General features: G+C 44.0%; 1 protein-coding gene across 4 annotated transcripts in view; it reads left to right on the top strand.

The window, feature by feature from the left end:
- slc16a12b (solute carrier family 16 member 12b) overlaps positions 1-21,488 on the top strand; it is a 124,151-nt gene that overhangs the window by 26,724 nt on the left and 75,939 nt on the right. For 3 of the 4 annotated variants that reach the window (XM_078413743.1, XM_078413742.1, XM_078413741.1), the window contains exons 2-3: positions 11,500-11,713; positions 18,683-18,786. In XM_078413743.1, coding sequence (XP_078269869.1) covers positions 11,604-11,713; positions 18,683-18,786 — 214 coding nt within the window. In that variant the 5' untranslated portion in view covers positions 11,500-11,603. Of the gene's footprint in view, positions 1-11,499; positions 11,714-18,682; positions 18,787-21,488 lie in introns of those variants that run through there. The other variant, XM_078413744.1, reaches the window with a different exon arrangement.

The following is a 21,488-nucleotide window of genomic DNA, read 5'->3' on the forward strand; positions in this document are numbered from 1 at the left end:
TATTCGCTTCCAGTTCCCATTTTTCTTTGATATGTAAGTTGTTCTCTTTGGATTCATGTTGTAGTGCTTCATAAATTTTTGATATAATCCCTTTTTTTGACTTGTCTTCCGAGAACCCCCACAACACTTCCTCTAATTTAGATGGAGTCTTGCAGATGTTCTCCCATTCCTGATGTTTCTGTAGGTAATCTCTTAGCTGTAAGAATTTGTAAAAGTCATGAGCAGGTAAATTGAATTCTTTTTGAAGTTGTGTGAATATTTTCATTGTTTGTCCCTGAAACATTTGATCTATGTATATTAGCCCTTTGTCAGCCCATCTGTCAAATCCTGAGTCCATGGTAGATGGTACAAAGTCTGGGTTTTTTGCTATTCTAGTAGCCCTGCTTACAGAATTTGACAGCTTCAGCTTCTTTCTTACTGCTGACCAGATTTTCATTGTTACCCTAATCCACTCGTTGCCCATCCTGAGCCTCTTCAGGGCCTTCTCGTTTAAAAATGGGAGTGATTCTAAAGGCAAATTTTTACAAGCGTTTTGCTCCATCTCCACCCACATTGAATCTTTCTCTTTAGTGGTCCACATGATTAAGGCTCTGAGTTGCGTTGCCCAATAATAATTTCTTAAATTAGGCAAGTTCAACCCTCCCTTTTCTTTTTTGCTAAGAAGCGTCTTGTATTTAATTCTTGCTTTTTTACTTTGCCATAAGAATTTCGATATAATTTTATCCAGTTTTTTTAGAAAAGCTCCCGAGATCATAATAGGCAACGATTGGAACAAAAACAACAGTCTTGGCAATATATTCATTCTGACTGTTTCTACTCTTCCCACCAGAGTCAACGGTAAAATCTCCCATCCAGCCAAATCATCCTTTATCTCAGATATCAGTTTCCCATAATTAGCTTCAAATAGCTGTGCTGTATTCGAAGTGATAATTATACCAAGGTATCTAAACCCTTTTTTGGTCCATTTAAAATGGACTTTTTCTTTAAGTTCCACTGGACAATCTCCTGAGAGCATCATTGCTATTGATTTGGCTTCATTTGTCAAATATCCTGATATTTCACCATATTCTTTTAGGTTATCTAGTAGAGCTGGTATAGACGTGGAGGGCTCCACTATGTATATTAATAAATCGTCCGCAAATAATGACGTCTTGTGTTCTATGCCCCCTTCATCTTTTATTCCTTTAATGTTTTTATTTTGTCTTATTGACTCTGCTAACGGTTCAATACTTGCAGCAAACAGTAGCGGGCTCAGGCAATCTCCTTGCCTGACTCCTCTTTTGAGGTAGAAGAAGTCTGAGCAGCAGCCATTAATTCTGATCCGTGATTTGGGATTTTTATAAACAATTCTTACCCAGTCTATAAACGTTGAGTGAAACCCAAAAACCTTCAATGTTTGATATAAAAAGTTCCATTTCACACGGTCAAACGCTTTTTGTGCATCTAGGCTAAGCAGCATGGTAGGTCTGGGATTATTTTTAGCACATGATATAAGATTTAGTGTTCTCCTGATATTGTTAGCCCCCTGTCTCCCCGGGATAAACCCCGTTTGATCTGGCTTGATTAATTTAGTTATATGTTGTTGTATTCTCTGTGCTAGTATGCTTGTTAATATTTTTAAATCATTACAGAGCAAGCTGACCGGTCTATATCCCTCACATGAAGTCGGATCTTTGCCCTCCTTATGTAATACGGAAATTATGGCTTCTGACCAAGTATCTGGGCGGTTTCCTGTTGATAGCGCATAATTAAAAACTTTACATAATTCTGGTGTTATGTCTTCTGCAAAACATTTATAATACTCCCCTGAGAAGCCATCTGTACCTGGGGATTTGTTACTTTTAAGGGTTTTTATAGTATCGGCTATTTCTTGTGACGAAATTGGTTTTATCATTTCAGATGCTTCTTCTACCTTTAATGCTGGTAAATGTAGTTTTTTGAAAAATTCTTGTGTTTTGGTCTCAGTGAGATTAGATTCTGAGTCACTGTATAAGTTTTTATAATATTCTGCAAAGGCCTTTGCTATCTCTTTTGGCTTAGCCATAATAAAATTGGAAGTGGGATGTCTTATTTTTGTAACTATTCTATTTGTTTGAGCTTTTCGCAGTTGGAATGCCAGTAACCGGCTTGCTCTGTTACCCATCTCATAATATCTTTGATTTATAAAACGAAGAGCTCCTTCTGCTTTATATGTTAAAAGTTCGTCTAACTCTTGTCTCATTTTTTTAAATTCGACGAGAATAGAGTTGTTTCTTGTTCTTTTATGTTCTAACTCCAACTCTCTGATTTTACTTTCTAGCTTTCCTTGCCTTTCCATTCGGGTTTTTTTCAATCTGGAAGTTATCTCTATTATTTTCCCTCTCATGACTGCTTTTCCTCCCTCCCATAATGTCGATGGTGAGACCTCGCCATTGTCATTTATTTGAAAATATTCCTTTAAGTTTAGTTTTAGTTCTTTGACAACCTTTTCATCTGATAGGATTGACACATTAAGTCTCCAGTACTTAAAGAAGGATTCCCTGCCCATCTCAATGGATAGTATGACAGGGGCGTGGTCACTTATAGTTATGGATTCTATACTGCAGTCCCTGACTGTATGTATCTGTTGTTTTGACACACAAAAAAAGTCTATCCTCGAATAACTCCCATGTGGGTTAGAATAAAAGGTAAAATCTCTTCCTTTAGGATTATTATGTCTCCATGGATCAACCAGACCTAATTCTTTTATAACATTATTTAGGACTCTGGATTTTTTTGTTTTTGGTCCCCTCTCAGATGGCAACCTGTCTAAGTTACCATTCTGTATGGTATTAAAATCCCCTCCCAAAATTATCATCCCTCGTCCGTTACTGGTAAGTATATTGGCTATGTTTTTAAAGAATGTTTCATTTTCTTCATTTGGGGCATAGATGTTTAATATTGAAATACTCATATCTCCTATTGTGCCAACCACCATGATATATCTTCCCATATCACCTTTAATCACTTTCTCTACAGAAAATGGTAGGGATTTATTAATTAGTATGGCCACCCCCCTTTTCTTGCCATATGAAGCATGGAATACTTGGTTTACCCATTCCCTTTTCAGTTTTTTATGTTCATTTTCACTCAAGTGAGTTTCTTGGATTAGTGCAATGGCACATTGTAGTTTCTTCAACTGACTCAATATTTTCTTTCTCTTAATAGGGTGATTTAGACCGTGCACATTATAAGAAACAAGGTTCAACTTATTCATGACATTTTAAGATGTAGGCCATAAACTCGGTTCCTCCTATAAATCAAAACAACTGTGCAAAACGATACATAGCGAACAAACAAACAAACAATACACATCTCCCTCTGAACTACTATACAAAAATAACATGTGACTCCCAAAAGTCCCGTCATCAGAGAGTGTGGCAATCTCTCTGGGGAAATAGCACAATGTGCACCTGCAACTTCTCAGAATTAAGTTGCTCCTTGCTCAAATTGAGATCCAGCTTTGCTCCTTCAACCAATTTTGACATTATTCAGTATAAGTGTTACTTAAATCCCATAACTAGCTCCTTTTCAATTCTTTGAACATTAAACATAAATTCAGATTGTCCGCATTCTATATACTTCAGGATTGTCATTATTTTTTTACCCTTAGTTCCAGGCTGTTTTTTTTGTTTTTTTTTAGTCCTTACCACTGTGAACCTCAGAGTTCACAGACCGAGGGCTTGTATGTCCGCCTCTGTGATGGGTGGCTGTCTCCTCTTTCCCTTCTGTCCTGTCCCCGTAGTCCAGCTGCCCTCCATCCTCACTCTCTGTAGTTTCTCCCACTTGTCCTCCTCCACATGGATCCCCATGTCCTTCAGCATGGGGGCAGCCTCCATCAGTGTATTGAATGTCTTCGTCTCTGTTCCCAGAAACACCTTCAGTCTTGCAGGATATGGGGACTGTGCCTTTATGTTTTTCTCCTTCAACTTTTTTATTACATCCCGCACTTGTTTCCTCTTCTTCTGTATCTCGGTAGTGTAGTCATGGTTGAAGTAAATGGTCCGTTCCTCATATGTTATTTTTTGTTTCCATGCTTGTTGTATGATGCGGTCTTTCACCTGGTGGTCAATGAAGCGGGCGATGATGGCTCGCGGGGGAGCCGCACTCTCTTTCGGTTTGGTAGTCAGCGAGCGGTGCGCTCTTTCGATGCGGATATCTATGGCCGCCGAGATTTGTAATGTTGTTCGGATGAAATCAGTCACAAATCCTATGGTGTCGCCTTTCTCAGCGCCCTCCGGGATCCCATGTATCCGTATGTTATTACGTCTCGCTCTTGCTTCCAAGTCGTCACATTTTGCGGCTAACGCCGCCTCTCTTTGAAGAAGAAAGGCGACTGATCTTTCCAGCCGCGCTGCCCTGTCTTCCGTCTCCCCCAACCTTTCTTCTATGTTCACTGTTCGTCGCTCCAGTGAAGCGGTTCTCTCCAAAAGCTCCTTTAAATTAGTTTCTAGTCTCACCAGAGCTTTTTTGTTGTCATTTACCGCTTCTGTGTGCTCTTGTCTTAACTTGCGTAGCTCCGCCAATATTACGGAGTCTTGTTCCCCACAGCTGGTTCCCTTATCTGGCGTGGCTCTCTTTGCCGAGTCCGTAGCTTTAGTATCCGCATTATCCTTTTTGTTTAACCTTGTCTCCATATTTTTATTTATCGTTAACTTTCGTTGTCGATATAACTTGCGATTGGACCGCTTCCTGTTGTTACTAATGTTTAAAAGAGCTAGTTTTAATTGGTTTCTTTGAGAGCTAACTTTTTAGATTGTCTAGTCCAACATGGCGCCACCGGAAGTCTCGTTTTCTTCTTTTTTATCAGATGAAACTAGCTTGTGCAGACCAAACCATTTAACATGCTGTCTATTGATTGTGAGCTCAAGACAACTGGATATTAAAAAGTAGGTGCAGGAGGAGGCCATTTGGCCCTTTGAGCCAGCACCGTCATTCATTGTGATCGTGGCTGATCATCCACAATCAGTAACCCGTGCCTGCCTTCTCCCCATATCCCTTGATTCCACTAGCCCCTAGAGCTCTTTCTAACTTTCTTTTAAATTCATCCAGTGAATTGGACTCTACTGCCTTCTGTGGCAGAGAATTCCACAAATGTAATGCTGCATCTACCCACCAAAAAAACACACCACGCAGCAAGCTCCTTACACTTTATAAGTTCTATGAAGCTGGAAAGGGTGGAGAGAAGATTTGCAAGAATGTTGCCAGGACCCGAGCCCCTGCTATAAGGAGAGGCTGAGCAGGCTCTGACTTTATTCCTTGGGGTTTGGCCTCCATTCCATGAGGGATGATCTTAATAGAATTGAAAATTCATGAGGGGGATTAGGGCTAATGCGTGGAGTCTTTTATCCAGAGTAGCGGAATCAAAAATGTTTCCTGGGCGGCACGGTAGAGTTGTTGTCTTACAGCGCCAGAGACCCAGGTTCGACCCCGACAACGGCTGCCCTCTAAATGGAGTTTGTACGTTCTTCCTGCGACTGCGTGAGTTTTCTCCGGGCGCCCCAGCTTCCTTCCACATTCCAAAGATACACAGGTTTGCAAGTTAATTTACTATTGTAAATTGCTCCTAGTTCATAGCATTGAACTAGTGCAAAGTTTCCACACTGTATCGCTAAACTAAACCAGAGGAAATAGGTTTAAGGTTAGGGGAGGAAAGATTTAATAGAAATCTGAGAGGCCTTTTTTTTTTTCATTCACATACTCTTTCACATTTCTGCAAAGATGTTCAGAAAATGGTGCTGCACCTGCTACAACTTACCATGGGTCTCTGTTCAACCCCTGACATGCCATGGATTTACTTGTATTTATTTGAAGTCTAAGCACCTGCTTTTAAAAATAGCTTATTCTGTTGCACGCTGTTGGTGCTGGTTCAGTTAATAGTAGACTTGTATCCAAGTTCACTTCTCCGTCCAGTAAATAAAGGTTAAATAATGCAGTTGAATGGGAATGCTCCATGGTCTGATGATTCAGCTGCTTTGCTCTTTTGGTGAATGAAAAAGATAAATGGCAATATCTTGAATAAGATTAGCAATGTTGTTTGTGGTTGATAGTTCTTCCTCAACTAACGTCGTACAGAGTAAAGCGGGCTTGGACAGGTTGGGAGAGTAGGCAATGAGGTGGCAAATGGAATACAGTGAAGCATCATGCACAGACATGCACTTTGATAGAAATAATGAACTACTTTTTAAATGGGGAGATGATTCAGAAATCGGGGGTGCAAAGGGACTTGAGAGTGCTGGTGCAAGATTCCCAAAAGGTTATATTTGCAGGTTGAATCAGCGGTAAGGAAGGCAAATACAATGCCAGCATTCATTTTGAGGGGACTAGAATATAAAAGCAAGGATGTAATGCTGAGGCTTTGTCAGGCACTGGCGAGGCCACATTTGGAATACTGTGAGTAATTTTGGGCCCCATATCTGCGGAAGGATGTGCTTCAGAGAGGGTCCAGAGGAGGTTTACGAGACTGATCTCGGGGATGGTTAGGTTAACATACGAGGTGCATTTTAATGTTTTGGGCTCGTGCCCGCTGGAGTTTAAAAGGATGAGGGGGATCTCATTGAAACCTACCGGATAATGAAGGGTCTAGATTGAGAGGACATGGAAAGGATATTTCCAGTAGGCAGAGCCTCAGAATGAATGATGTACCTACAAAATGGAGACGAGGAGGAATTTCTTTAGTGAGAGGGTGGTGAATCTATGGAATGTGTTGCCATTGACGGCTGTGGAGCTGATACTGGGTATTTTTAAGGTGGGATTGATAGATTTGTGATTTGGAAAGACATCCGTTATGGGGAGAAGGCAGGAGAATAGGGTTGAGAGAAAAAAATAGATCCGCCATGATCGAATGGCAGAGGATGGGCAGAATGGCCTAATTCTGCACCTATGTCTTATGAATGTTATTGCAGTCATATAAATGCAAGTTCTCTCTCTATGACTTTTTTGTTGATCTGTCTTAGTAGAACAGATTGAAAAGAGCAATTCTTTGTGTTGCCATTGGCCTCCTTAACCCTGTCCGGATGCTTTCCCATTTCTCTGGCATTCAGCACCATTGCAATCTGTTCCTTCGTACAGAACTGAGTTTCAATCCGCAATGGTGACAAAGATTTCATTGTTCACCTTGCTTTGAGATTGGCCTGGTCAGTAATGGCCTCAGCATTCAGTATTCACGAGATGTTGCCTAGAAAGTTTACAGTAACCTTGGAAATATTTTGTTCCTTTGCTAACTCACTGGAGTAGCACTTTGAATAGGATGTCTGCATTGCAAATTCTATGCACAAACCAAACACATACCTTCTCCATGGTAAGGGACGTCTGAGTGCCTCTTATCTCATATTTCAGTACTAACTGCTAAGAGTAAAAAAGATATTATTCATTTGGCACACAACTCACTTCACACAGAAGTAGTACTTAACTCCAACTGTTTTTGGTACTTTGATCACTTATTACCAGCTGCTGCTCTCAGGAGATTTTTAATAATCGTGTTTGGCCTAACAGCTCTCGAAGGTAATCCAGCATTCCTGAAGCTCATTGTTGGAAGTTCAGGTATGCACTGAATCTGGAACTGCTAACCTCAATTCTTCACATCTGTTTGTATCAATGAAAGGTTCACTGGATCAAATGATCTGTCCAAGAATAACCAGTGTGAAAGTTTCAGATTCCATCATCAATGATTGTACAAATTTATCTGTGAATCCTACTTCCTAATTGTACAAATCTTTCTTGCTGGAAGGAATAAGAACATGAACTAGTTTAAATGAATGATTTGGATGAGAATGGACAAGTTTGCAGATGACACAAGTGGCTAGCATTGTAGATAGCGAAGATTGTTCCAAAATTACTGCAGGATCTTGGATCAGTTGGGCATGTAGGCTGACGAATAGTTAATGGAGTCTGAAGATGGATCTCGACCTGAAACATCACTCACTCCTTCTCTCCAGAGATGCTGCCTGTCCCGCTGAGTTACTCCAGCATTTTATATCTACTTTTGTGGACTTCCTGATCTCCACCTCTAACTTCCACCCTGCCCTCAGATTCACCTGGATATCTCTGATACCTCCCTCCCCTTTCTTAATCTCACTGTGTCCATTACAGTGGACTGACCACTGACTGACATCTACTGTAAACCCACCGACTCCCCCAGTTATCTGGACTACACTTTCTCCCACCCTGCCTCTTGGAAACGTTATCCCCGACACTCTATTCCTCCGTCTCCACCGCATCTGCTCCCAAGATGAGGCTTTCCATTCAATGATATTCGAGATATCCTCACTCTTTGGTGATGGTGGATCCCCCCATTTGTCAGATGGATACGTCACCCGCATCTCTTCTGTGTCCAGTAGATCTGACTTGGCTCCCTCTTCCACCCTGGACACAACATGGATAGAATTCCCCGGTCATCCCCTTTCACCCTCCGCATCCAACACATCGTTACCTCCAACGGGTTCCCACCTCTAGTCACGTCTTCCCATTTCCACCTTCCACAGAGACCATTCCCTCCACAACTCCTTGGTTCACTCATCTGTTCCCACTCAAACCACCCCCTCCCCAGCTACTTTCCCCAGCAACTGTAAGAGATATAACACCTGCCCCAATACCTCCTCCCTCACCTCCATCCAGGGTCCCCAGTAGTCCATCCAAGTAAGACAGAGGTTTACATGCACCTACTCTAACCTCATCTACTGCACCCGGTGTTTCCAATGTGGCCTCCTGTACATCGGTGAGATCAAGTGTAGACTTGGCGATCGTTCTACTGAACACGCGCTCAGTCTGCCAAGGCCTACCAGATCTCCCATTTGCTAACCATTTTAACTCCTCTTCCTATTTTAAAACTGACATTTCTGTCCTGAGCCTCCTCCATTGCCAGAGTTAGTCGACATGTAAACTGGAGGTAAACCACCTCATATTCCACTTGGGCAGCTCACAACCCAACGGTATGAACCTTGAATTTTCCATTGTTAATTGACTAACCTTCAGCAGCCCTCCCCTTTCTCCCCCAGGAACCACCTATTTTCCCACCTGTCCCTGAAACCTGACTGACCTTATATCATTTTCTCCCCTCCATTCCCCCCCCCCCCCCCCCTCCTCCACTTGCACCATTTACAATGGATAGATAATTTGCTGCTTTTCTATCCCTGAGCATAACAATTCATGTCTTTATCCTCTCGGGCTCATGCATGTCTCTTCATCTCTGGCCTTTGTCCAACAATCTGTCTCACCTGTGGTCACTGGCTCTGTCCTGCCCCCTATATTCCTAGCATTCTTTCCGCATCCCTACAATCAATCTGAAGAAGGATTCCAATGTGAAACATCACCTATTCATTCTCTCCACCAATGCTGCCTTACCTGCTGAGTCACGCATTTTTAACATGAAAGAATATAGTTTCCACTCAAGGCAATTGCGGCACCCTCAACAATCAAATATCACAGGGCAAGATCTTCATCAATGCCTTTGGGGCGGCACAATGGTGCAGCGATAGAGTTGCTGCCTTACAGCACCAGAGACCTGGGTTCGTTCCTGACTACGGTTGCTGTCTTTACGGAGTTTGCACGTTCTCCATGTGACACTGCGGGTTTTCTCCGGGTGCACAGTTTTCCTCCAGTTCTCCAAAGATGTGCAGGTTACTAGCTTAATTGACATCTGTAAATGCTCCCTAGTGTACAAGGATAGAGCTAGTGTATGGGTGATCGGTGGTGGGGAAGATGCTGGAGTCAATTATTAAAGAGGTGCATTTAAAAGGATGCATTTAACAGTAAAAGGATGTCCAGGTCAGCATGGATTTATGAAAGGGAAATCATGCTTGACTAATCTTCTAGAATTTTTTAAGGATGTGACAAGTAAAATGGATGAAGGGGAGCTAGTGTATCTAAACTTTCAGAAAGCCTTTGATATGGTCCTACACGGGAGATTGGTGAGCAAAATTAGAGCACATGGTATTGGGGGTAGGGTGTTGGCATGGATAGAGAATTGGTTGGCAGACAGGAAGCAAAGAGTAGGAGTAAACGGGTCCTTTTCAGAATGGCAGGCAGTGGCGAGTGGAGTGCCACAAGGCTCAGTGTTGGGGCCGCAACTGTTTACCATATATATTAATGATTTGGATGAAGGAATTAGAAGTAACACTAGCAAGTTCGCGGATGACACAAAGCTGGGTAGCAATGTGAACTGTGAAGAGGATGTTAGGAGGTTGCAGGGTGACCTGGACAGGTTGAGTGAGTGGGCAGATGTGTGGCAGATGCAGTATAATAATATAGATAAATGTGAAGTTATCCACGTTGGCAGCAAAAACAAGGAGGCAGATCATTATCTCAATGGTGTCAGGTTAGGACGGGGGAGGTGCAGCGAGTCCTGGGTGTCTTTGTACAGCAGTCACTGAAAGTTGGCGTGCAGGTACAGCAGGCAGTGAAGAAAGCTAATGGCATGTTGGCCTTCATAACGAGAGGATTTCAGTACAGGAGCAAAGAGGTTCTTCTGCAGTTGCAGGTAAGACCACATCTGGAGTATTGTGTCGAGTTTTGGTCTCCTAATTTGAGGAAGGATATCCTTGTAATTGAGGCAGTGCAGCGTAAGTTCCAGGCAGCGAGATTGATCCCTGGGATGGCGGGACTGTCATATGAGGAAAGATTGGAAAGACTACGCTTGTATTCACTGGAGGTTAGAAGGATGAGAGGGGATCTTTTAGAGACATATAAAATTATAAAAGGACTGGACAAGTTAGATGCAGGAAAAATGCTCCCAATGTTGGCGGAGTCCAGAACCAGGGGCCACAGTCTTAGAATAAAGGGGAGGCCATTTAAAACTGAGGTGAGAAGGAACTTTTTAACCCAGAGAGTTGTGAATTAGTGGAATTCTCTGCCACAGAGGGCAGTGGAGGCCAATTCACTGGATGGATTTAAGAGAGAGTTAGATAGAGCTCTGGGGCTAGTGGAATCGAGAGATATGGGGAGAAGGGAGATTACTGATTGAGAATGATCAGCCATGATCACATTGAATGGCCTCCTCCTGCACCTATTTTCTATGTTTCTATGTGATCTCTGGTCGGCACTGGGTCGGTGGGCCGAAGGGCTTGTTTCCATGTTGTACCTTTATGCTAAACTAAACCATCAGAATGTATCAAGTAAGTCTCACAATGTCTGCAATCTGTCAGGAAATCAGGAGGGGGATATCAGACGTCAAGGTACTACGTAACAGTGACTTCTGTAAGGTTTCCCTGAGGTCATAATATCAGGAATACTGCCTCACAATGGGGCTCTCTTTCTCTAGCTTTCCCCTTATCTCCTGAAGAAAATGTGCAACAAAAAAATATTTTAAACTTCATTTTTATGTTTACATATTATTGCTTTTTCCATTCTTACTATTCTTTTGATTCAAACATGTAAAGTTGAATTGTTTGCCTTATTGTGTTATACTTGCAAATGATTCACGTCATGTTAATGATATGGATGTGACCTTAGACCTTACCTGTCCTTTGTGTCTATTTTTTCCAGATGGTTATCGAAAATCATTTACAACCAAATATTCCAGGCACTCGAGCAGAACTTGTGAACTGACCTTGGACACAGGGGGCTTGCAATCTGTGTGCGGTGCAGCAATGGCTCGTCGCTCTGAAGTTCCATTGAAGGAAGCCCCAGATGGCGGATGGGGCTGGATGATTGTGATCAGCTGCTTCCTAGTCAATGTCTGCACAAGGGCAGTGTCCAGGTTTGTCATTTAAGGGCAAGCTTTGTATTCAACTTAGAACCCACTGCTTGATGTGATCAGTGACAATGCTTCTGTTGACTGCATGACGTTTGTTTGAATCGTGCCTTGTTGTTGCCTCTGCATTATCTCATGTGAATGTTGTTCCCTTATAATGGGGGAACAGGTTCATGGTCTGAGGACAATGTGGTCGTTGCTTCCAAGTAACTGATCACAAGAGTTGACCAGCATTGCTGTTGTCTCCTATCTTAAGAATGCCGTCTCATACAGTTTTTATTCATTAGGAGTTCACGGTGACAGGGACTTTTACTTCTTCCATTCCCTACGACTTTGCTCAGTTATTTTCATTTTCTTCTATTAATTTTCTGTCTAATGTTGCTGCCCTGCAATGTGATCATGTGGCAGAACGGTAGAAGTAACTTTGTTCTGATTCTAACGTACAATTTTCTATTTTTTAATCTGATTTTTGTTTTGGACTTTATCCCATGTAGTCCATACTTTGTGAGTGCATGCCTTTTTTTTTTTTAGAAATGACTTCATTTATAAGATTTTACGTTAATCCAGGATTCATCCCAGCCTTGCAGTGCCCACTGGTCTCCTCTGCTCCCTCTTCAGGGACACCTCGGCATGACACTTTCACAATTCCAGTTATGTTGATGAAGCTCATTCTGGAAGCCCTCACTGTCTCTGGCGACATTTTATCTGTTTGCTTTGTTGTCATCTTCTCCCAGCTAACAATGATCTATTCTACCTTAACCAACATGATCTCCCGGTGGCTGAGCACTTCAACTCCCCCTCCCATTCCCAGTCTGACCTTTCTGTCATGGGCCTCCTCCAGTGCCATAGTGAGGCCCACCGGAAATTGGAGGAACAGCACCTCATATTTCGCTTGGGCAGCTTGCAGCCCAGCAGTATGAACATCGACTTCTCCAACTTTAGATAGTTCCTCTGTCCCTCTCTTCCCCTCCCCCTTCCCAGTTCTCCCACTGTCTTCCTGTCTCCACCTATATCCTTTCTTTGTCCCGCCCCCCCCCCGACATCAGTCTGAAGAAGGGTCTCGACCTGAAACGTCACTCATTCCTTCTCTCCTGAGATGCTGCCTGACCTGCTGAGTTACTCCAGCATTTTGTGATACCTATGATCTATTCTACAGTTTCCTTAATCTGTATTCCCTTTGCCATGTTTTCACACCTTACACCTCCTTATCTATGTATTTCCCTCCCCCTCCACCCCCGAAATCAGTCTGAAGAAGGGTCTCGACCCAAAAAGTCACCCATTCCTTCTCTCCCGAGATGCTGCCTGTCCCGCTGAGTTACTGCAGCAATTTGAGTCTGTCTTCGCTACTACAGGCATGTGAGGAATCTGAAGAAGAGTTCTGACCCGTGTCCTCCAGAGATGCTGCCTGGCCTGTTGATTTACTCCAGCACTATGTTTGGTTATGCTGCCCCCTCCTGGTTTATGCTGCCCCCTCCTGGTTTACGCTGCCCCCTCCTGGTAGACTGGGAAAATCAGGTTGGTAATGGACCCCAGGAAAGAGAGTTTGTGGAGTGTCTCCGAGATGGATTCTTAGAACAGCTTGTACTGGAGCCTACTAGGGAGAAGGCAATTCTGGATTTAGTGTTGTGTAATGAACCTGATCTGATAAGGGGACTCGAGGTAAAAGAGCCATTAGGATGCAGTGATCACAATATGATAAGTTTTACTCTACAGATTGAGAGGGAGAAGGGTAAATCGGAAGTGTTAATATTACAGTATAGCAAAGGGGATTACAGAGGCATGAGGCAGGAGCTGGCCATAATTGACTGGAAGGAGGCCCTCGCAGGGAAGACGGTGGAACAGCAATGGCAGGTATTCCTGGGAATAATGGAGAAGTTGCAGGATCAATTTATCCCAAAGAGGAGAAAAGATTCCAAGGGGAGTAAGAGACACCTGTGGCTGACAAGGGAAGTCAAGGACAGCATAAAAATAAAAGAGCAGAAGTACAACAAAGCAAAGAAGAGTGGGAAGCCAGAGGATTGGGACTCTTTTAAAGAGCAACAGAAGATGACTAAGAAGTCAATACGGGGAGAAAAGATGAGGTACGAGGGTAAACTAGCCAATAATATAAAGGAGGATAATAAAAGCTTTTTTAGGTATGTAAAGAGGAAAAAAAATAGTCAAGGCAAATGTGGGTCCCTTGAAGACAGAAGCGGGGGAATTTACTATGGGGAACAAGGAAATGGCAGACGAGTTGAACCGGTACTTTGGATCTGTCTTCACTAAGGAAGATACAACCAATCTCCCAGATGTTCTAGTGGGCAGAGATCCTAGGGTGACGGAGGAACTGAAGGAAATCCACATTAGGCAGAAAATTGTGTTGGGTAGACTGATGGGACTGAAGGCTGATAAATCCCCAGGGCCTGATGGTCTACATCCCAGGGTACTTAAGGAGGTGGCACTAGAAATTGTGGACGCATTGGTGATCATTTTCCAATGTTCTATAGATTCAGGATCAGTTCCTGTGGATTGGAGGGTAGCTAATGTTGTCCCACTTTTTAAGAAAGGAGGGAGAGAGAAAACAGGAAATTATAGACCAGCTAGTCTTACATCAGTGGTGGGGAAGATGCTGGAGTCAATTATAAAAGACGAAATTGCGGAGTATTTGGATAGTAGTAACAGGATTGTTCCGAGTCAGCATGGATTTACGAAGGGGAAATCATGCTTGACAAATCTTCTGGAATTCTTGAGGATGTAACCAGGAAAATTGACAGGGGAGAGCCGGTGGATGTGGTGTACCTTGACTTTCAGAAAGCCTTCGACAAGGTCCCACATAGGAGATTAGTGGGCAAAATTAGAGCACATGGTATTGGAGGTAGGGTACTGACATGGATAGAAAATTGGTTAACAGACAGAAAGCAAAGAGTGGGGATAAATGGGTCCCTTTCAGAATGGCAGGCAGTAACTAGTGGGGTACCGCAAGGCTCGGTGCTGGGACCGCAGCTATTTACAATATACATTAATGACTTGGATGAAGGGATTAAAAGTACCATTAGCAAATTTGCAGATGATACAAAGCTGGGGGGTAGTGTGAACTGTGAGGAAGATGCTATGAGGTTGCAGGGTGACTTGGACAGGTTGTGTGAGTGGGCGGATGCATGGCAGATGCAGTTTAATGTGGATAAGTGTGAGGTTATCCACTTTGGTGGTAAGAATAGGAAGGCAGAGTATTATCTGAATGGTGTCAAGTTAGGAACAGGGAACGTACAACGAGATCTGGGTGTTCTAGTGCATCAGTCACTGAAAGGAAGCATGCAGGTACAGCAGGCAGTGAAGAAAGCCAATGGAATGTTGGCCTTCATAACAAGAGGAGTTGAGTATAAGAGCAAAGAGGTCCTTCTGCAGTTGTACAGGGCCCTAGTGAGACCGCACCTGGAGTACTGTGAGCAGTTTTGGTCTCCAAATTTGAGGAAGGATATTCTTGTTATTGAGGGCGTGCAGCATAGGTTTTCTAGGTTAATTCCCGGAATGGCGGGACTTTCATATGTTGAAAGACTGGAGCGACTAGGCTTGTATACACTGGAATTTAGAAGGATGAGAGGAGATCTTATCGAAACGTATAAGATTATTAAGGGTTTGGACACGTTAGAGGCAGGAAACATGTTCCCAATGTTGGGGGAGTCCAGAACAAGGGGCCACAGTTTAAGAATAAGGGGTAGGCCATTTAGAACTGAGATGAGGAAAACCTTTTTCAGTCAGAGAGTTGTGAATCTGTGGAATTCTCTGCCTCAGAAGGCAGTGGGGGCCAATTCTCTGAATGCATTCAAGAGAGAGCTGGATAGAGTTCTTAAGGATAGCAGAGTCAGGGGCTATGGGGAGAAGGCAGGAATGGGGTACTGATTGAGAATGATCAGCCATGATCACATTGAATGGCGGTGCTGGCTCGAAGGGCCGAATGGCCTCCTCCTGCACCTATTGTCTATTGTCTATTTACCTGGTTTATGCTGCCCCCTCCTGGTTAATGCTGCCCCCTCCTGGTTTACGCTGCCCCTTCCTGGTTGAGGAAGACGACTGGGAACTCTGGAAAAGGTGGCTCTGATCCATCCCAGTTTCATGCTGTCGTGGCTGGATCAGCCCAGGATAGTTTCAGACTGATAGCGGTAGATTATGAAAGGCAGGGGCAGCCTCTGGCGGCTAGGCATGGAAAAGCTAACCAGGCACAGAAAAAGGCCCCTCAGCCCACCAAGTCCACGCCGACCTGCGATCCCTGCATATTTACACTATCCTACACTACGGGAAATTTACACGTCAATTAACCTACAAACCTGTACGTCTTTGGAGTGTGGGAGGAAACTGAAGATCCTGGAGAAAACCCATACTGTCACGGGGAGAACGTACAAACTCCGTACAGACAGCACCCGTAGTCGGGATTGAATCAGGGCCTCTGGTGCTGCATTCATTGCGCTACCTTGTAGCCCCTCTCGAGTTCTCCAGAGACATTGCCTGATTCACTGAGTTGCTCTAGCACTGTGTCTCTTTTTGTAAGCTCTCCTTTGCAATTCCTGGTTTTCACTTCTTCCGGCACCTCGTTCCATATTCCCACCAGCTGTGTGGAAAAAGTTGCCTTGCAGTTTCCAAATAAACCTTTCCTCTCGCCGTTTAAACCCATGCCTTGTTGATTACTCTCCGCTGGGCCAGGGTCTGTTCACTGCTCCTCTTTATTCATAGAATGTAGAACACAGGAAAGGAACAGGTCCATTGGCCCATCATGTCCATGCTGAGCATGATGCCATGCCTAAACTAATCTCCTCTACCTGCATGTGAGCCATTCCCTGCTTATTCATGTGCCTCTTAAATGCCTCCACCACCCCTGGAAATACATTTCAAAATAGTGTGATGATTCTACATTTCTCAGCCAGGCAATTTCATCTCTAGCTTCCTACCATGTTTTTGGATATTTCTGAACCGGCCCTAGAGATTTCTCTACCTTCATACGTCCTAATGACTGCCATCAAGACATCACCATTAACTTCCCCAAGTTCCCTCTCCTTCATTTCTTTCACCACAGGGAAAACAAAGGAAAATATTCATTAAGGATGGTGCCCGTCTGCAAGATTCTGCGGGTTCAAGCATAGTTGACCATTTTGGTCTCTCAACTTGCTTTTCACAATCACAATCATAATCATACTTTATTGGCCAAGTATGTTTTCCACCTTCCGAGGAATTTCATTTGCCGTACAGTCATAACAATAAAAAGCAACAGGACACACAAAATACATTTTACCATGAACATCCACCACAGTGACTCTTCCACATTCCTCACTGTGATGGAAGGCCAATACAAAAGTTCAATCTCTGCCTCCTTTGTCCTCCAGCGGTCGGGGGCCTCGAGCCTTCCGTTGACGGGACAATCTTGACTTCCGTAGCCGGCGGCGGGCCTTCCTCATCGGGGCGATCAAGCTCCTGCATCGGGGGGGGGGGGTCTCAGCTCCCCCGTGTCGGGCGATCTACCCCAGGTCGGGGCCAGTTGAACCTCGTGCAGCTTGGAGCTTCCGACTTTGGTCTTAACTGGAGACTGCAAGCTCCTTGATGGTAAAGTCCACAGGCCACGGTTGGAGCGTCGATCCAGGCAAGGAATCGGACGCTCAAAGTCAGTCTCGAGCAAGACCTCCTGCTCCACGACGTTAGGTCACAGAGCAACCGGAGATACGATCCGGAAAACAGTCGCATCTCTGGCAAGATTTTTCCCTTAATTTCAAAAAATCTCTTTAAATTCTTAATCTTATCTGCAACAGATATCTCATGCCTTCTTTACCCTGTTGATTACCTTCTTAAATATGCTCCTCAATCCCTGATACTCCTCCAGGGATACAATTGAACCCATTTGCGCCATACCTAACTTATACTTCCTTTTTCATGACCAGAGCCTCCATTATTCTCATTATCCTGTGTTCCTTACTCTCACCCACATGGCCCTTCACTCTCACACAAACATGCATACTCAATATCCCACTTTTGAAAGCATCCACCTTTGCCTTCAAAAAACCGTTGACAAGCTGCTAACCCCTTCAGAGTTGGCCTTGCCCCCAATTAGAACTTTGACTTGTGCACCAGCCCTGTCCTTATCCATAGCTATTTAATGCTCATATCCCACAAGGGGCAGCGGTAGAATGCAGCGTCGGAGACCTGGGTTTGATCCTGACAACGGGTGCTGTCTGTACGGAGTTTGTATGTTATCTCCGTGACTTGCGTGGGTTTTCTCCGAGATCTTCGGTTTCCTCCCACACTCCAAAGACGTACAGGTTTGAAGGTCAAATGGCTTGGTAAATGTAAAAATTGTCCCGAGTGGGTGTTAATGTGCGGGGATCGCTGGGCGACGCGGACCCGGTGGGCCGAAAGGGCCTGTATATCTGAACTAAACTAAACTTGCCCAGCCCAAATCCCAGAAAGTGAGTTTAGCTTTGCCGTCTCCCATGTAGGGTCCTCTACACGTTGCCTGATAAACCTTTCTGAGGAAATCCGCCAATATGACAACCCTATGAATCTTGCAAATGCCTGCAATCTCCTGGCATATTTGCTCCTCTAATTCCGGTTGTCTACTTGGGGGATAGAAAATAGGCACAAAAAGCTGGAGTAACTCAGCAGGTCAGACAGCATCTCTGGAGAAAAGGAATAGGTGATGTTTTGGGTCGAGGCCCTTCTTCAGACTTGGGGGGCCTGCTGTGCAATCCCAACAAGGTGATCTTCCCTCTTTTTAATTCCCAACTCCACCTAATAGTCTCACTGGACAATCCTCAGTAATGTCATCTCAAACCTTGCTGTGCGCGATGTTGTTCCCAATCAATAAAGCAACTCTCTTTCCTCTTACTCCTACCACCATCCCCCACGTTGCACCTGCATCTATATGTTTTATTCTCTACAGATCCTGTTGTGTATGTGAGACATTGTGGTTTGTTTGATGAAACTGTTAACATCAAACATTGTTTGGATCTGCAGGTGCCTTTCTATATTTTTTGTGGAGTTCCAGAATCATTTTGCTCAGGATTATGCAATGACAGCATGGATACATTCCACTGTCGACTGTACTACAATGTTGTTTGGTGAGTGGACATTCTTTGCATGCACTGTAGACATTTGTAAATTACAATTTATTCATGTGTCCTGAGAGGCAGCAGGGACAATGTAACACAATCATTGGCTCTTATTTGTTGGAATCGTGCACGGGATTTTTAATATATTGACAAAAAAATGTCACAAAAGGAAGACAAATTCAATGTAATGCTCTTGTAGAGACTTAGAAAAAATAGCTACAGGAGGAGGCCATTCGGCCCTTCGAGCCATCATTCATTGTGATCACGGCTGATCGTCCCCAATCGTCTCCAAAGACGTACAGGTATGTAGGTTAATTGGCTGGGTAAATGTAAAAATTGTCCCTAGTGGGTGTAGGATAGTGTTAATGTACGGGGATCACTGGGCGGCATGGACTTGGAGGGCCGAAAAGGCCTGTTTCAATAGACAATAGACAATAGGTGCAGGAGTAGGCCATTCAGCCCTTCGAGCCAGCACCGCCATTCAATGCGATCATGGCTGATCACTATCAATCAGTACCCCGTTCCTGCCTTCTCCCCATACCCCCTCACTCCGCTATCCTTAAGAGCTCTATCCAGCTCTCTCTTGAAAGCATCCAACGAACTGGCCTCCACTGCCTTCTGAGGCAGAGAATTCCACACCTTCACCACCCTCTGACTGAAAAAGTTCTTCCTCATCTCCGTTCTAAATGGCCTACCCCTTATTCTCAAACTGTGGCCCCTTGTTCTGGACTCCCCCAACATTGGGAACATGTTATCTGCCTCTAATGTGTCCAATCCCCTAATTATCTTATATGTTTCAATAAGATCCCCCCTCATCCTTCTAAATTCCAGTGTATACAAGCCCAATCGCTCCAGCCTTTCAACATACGACAGTCCCGCCATTCCGGGAATTAATCTAGTGAACCTACGCTGCACGCCCTCCATAGCAAGAATATCCTTCCTCAAATTTGGAGACCAAAACTGCACACAGTACTCCAGGTGCGGTCTCACCAGGGCCCGGTACAACTGTAGAAGGACCTCTTTGCTCCTATACTCAACTCCTCTTGTTACGAAGGCCAACATTCCATTGGCTTTCTTCACTGCCTGCTGAACCTGCATGCTTCCTTTCATTGACTGATGCACTAGCTGTATATTCCGGCTGTATATATATGATATGATATGATAATAACCCGTGCCTGCCTTCTCCCCATATCCCTCGATTCCACTAGCCCATAGAGCTCTATCTAACTATCTAATCCATCCAGTGATTTGGCTTCCACTGCCCACTGTGGCAGAGAATTCCACAAATTCACAACTCTCTGGGTGAAAAAGTTTTCCTCACCTCAGTTTTAAATGGCCTCCCCTTTATTCTAAGACTGTGGCCCCTGGTTCTGGACTCGCCCAACATTGGGAACATTTTTCCTGCATCTAGCTTGTCCAGTCCTTTTATAATTTTATATGTTTCTATAAGATCCCCTCTCATCCTTCTAAACTCCAGTGAATACAAGCCTAGTCTTTTCAATCTCTCCTCATATGTCAGTCCCGCCATCCAGGGATCAATCTCGTGAACCTACGCTGCACTGCCTCAATTACAAAGATGTCTTTCCTCAAATTAGGAGACCAAAACTGTACACAATACTCCAGATGTGGTCTTACCAGGGCCCTATACAACTGCAGAAGAACCTCTTTACTCCTATACTGAAATCCTCTTGTTATAAAGGCCAACATTCCATTAGCTTTCTTCACTGCCTGCTGTACCTGCACACCAACTTTCAGTGACCTGTGTACAAGGACACCCAGGTCTCGCTGCACCTCCCCCTTACCTAACCTAACTCCTTGTTTTTGGCCGCCAAACTGGATAACCTCACATTTATCTATATTATACTACATCTGCCAAGCATCTGCCCACTCACTCAACCTGTCGAGGTCACCCTGCAACCTCCTAACATCCTCTTCACAGTTTACACTGCCACCCAGCTTTGTGTCACCACAAACTTGCTAGTGTTGCTTCTAATTCCCTCTTCCAAATCATTAATATATGGTAAACATTTGCGGCCCCAACACCGAGCCTTGCGGCACTCCACTCGCCACTGCCTGCCATTCTGAAAATGACCCGTTTACTTCTACTCTTTGCTTCCTGTCTGCCAACCAATTTTCTACCCATGTCAACACCCTCCCCCCAATACCATGTGCTCTAATTTTAGTCACTAATCTCCCGTGTGGTACCTTATCACAGGCTTTCTGAAAGACTAAATACACTACATCCACTGGCTCCCCTTCATCCATTTTACTTGTCACATCCTCAAAAAATTCCAGATTAGTCAAGCATGATTTCCCTTTCATAAATCCATTACCTCTTTAATAATTGACTCCAGCATCTTTCCCACCACCGATGTCAGGCTAACTGGTCTGTAATTCCCCGTTTTCTTTCTCGCTCCTTTCTTGAAAAGTGGGATAACATTAGCTATCCTCCAATCCACAGGAACTGCTCCTGAATCTAGTGAACATTGGAAAATGATCACCAATGCGTCCATTATTTCTAGAGCCACCTCCCTGAGTATCCTGGGATGCAGACCATCAGGCCCAGGGGATTTATCATCCTTCAGTCCCATTAGTCTACCCAATACTATTTCTCGCCTAATGAAAATTTCTTTCAGTTCCTCTACCCCCCTAGATCCTCTGTCCTCTAGTACATCTGGGAGATTGTTTGTGTCTTCCTTAGTGAAGACAGA

Source organism: Rhinoraja longicauda, chromosome 16 (genome assembly GCF_053455715.1).
Source record: "Rhinoraja longicauda isolate Sanriku21f chromosome 16, sRhiLon1.1, whole genome shotgun sequence".
In the NCBI taxonomy this organism is placed as follows: domain Eukaryota; kingdom Metazoa; phylum Chordata; class Chondrichthyes; order Rajiformes; family Arhynchobatidae; genus Rhinoraja; species Rhinoraja longicauda.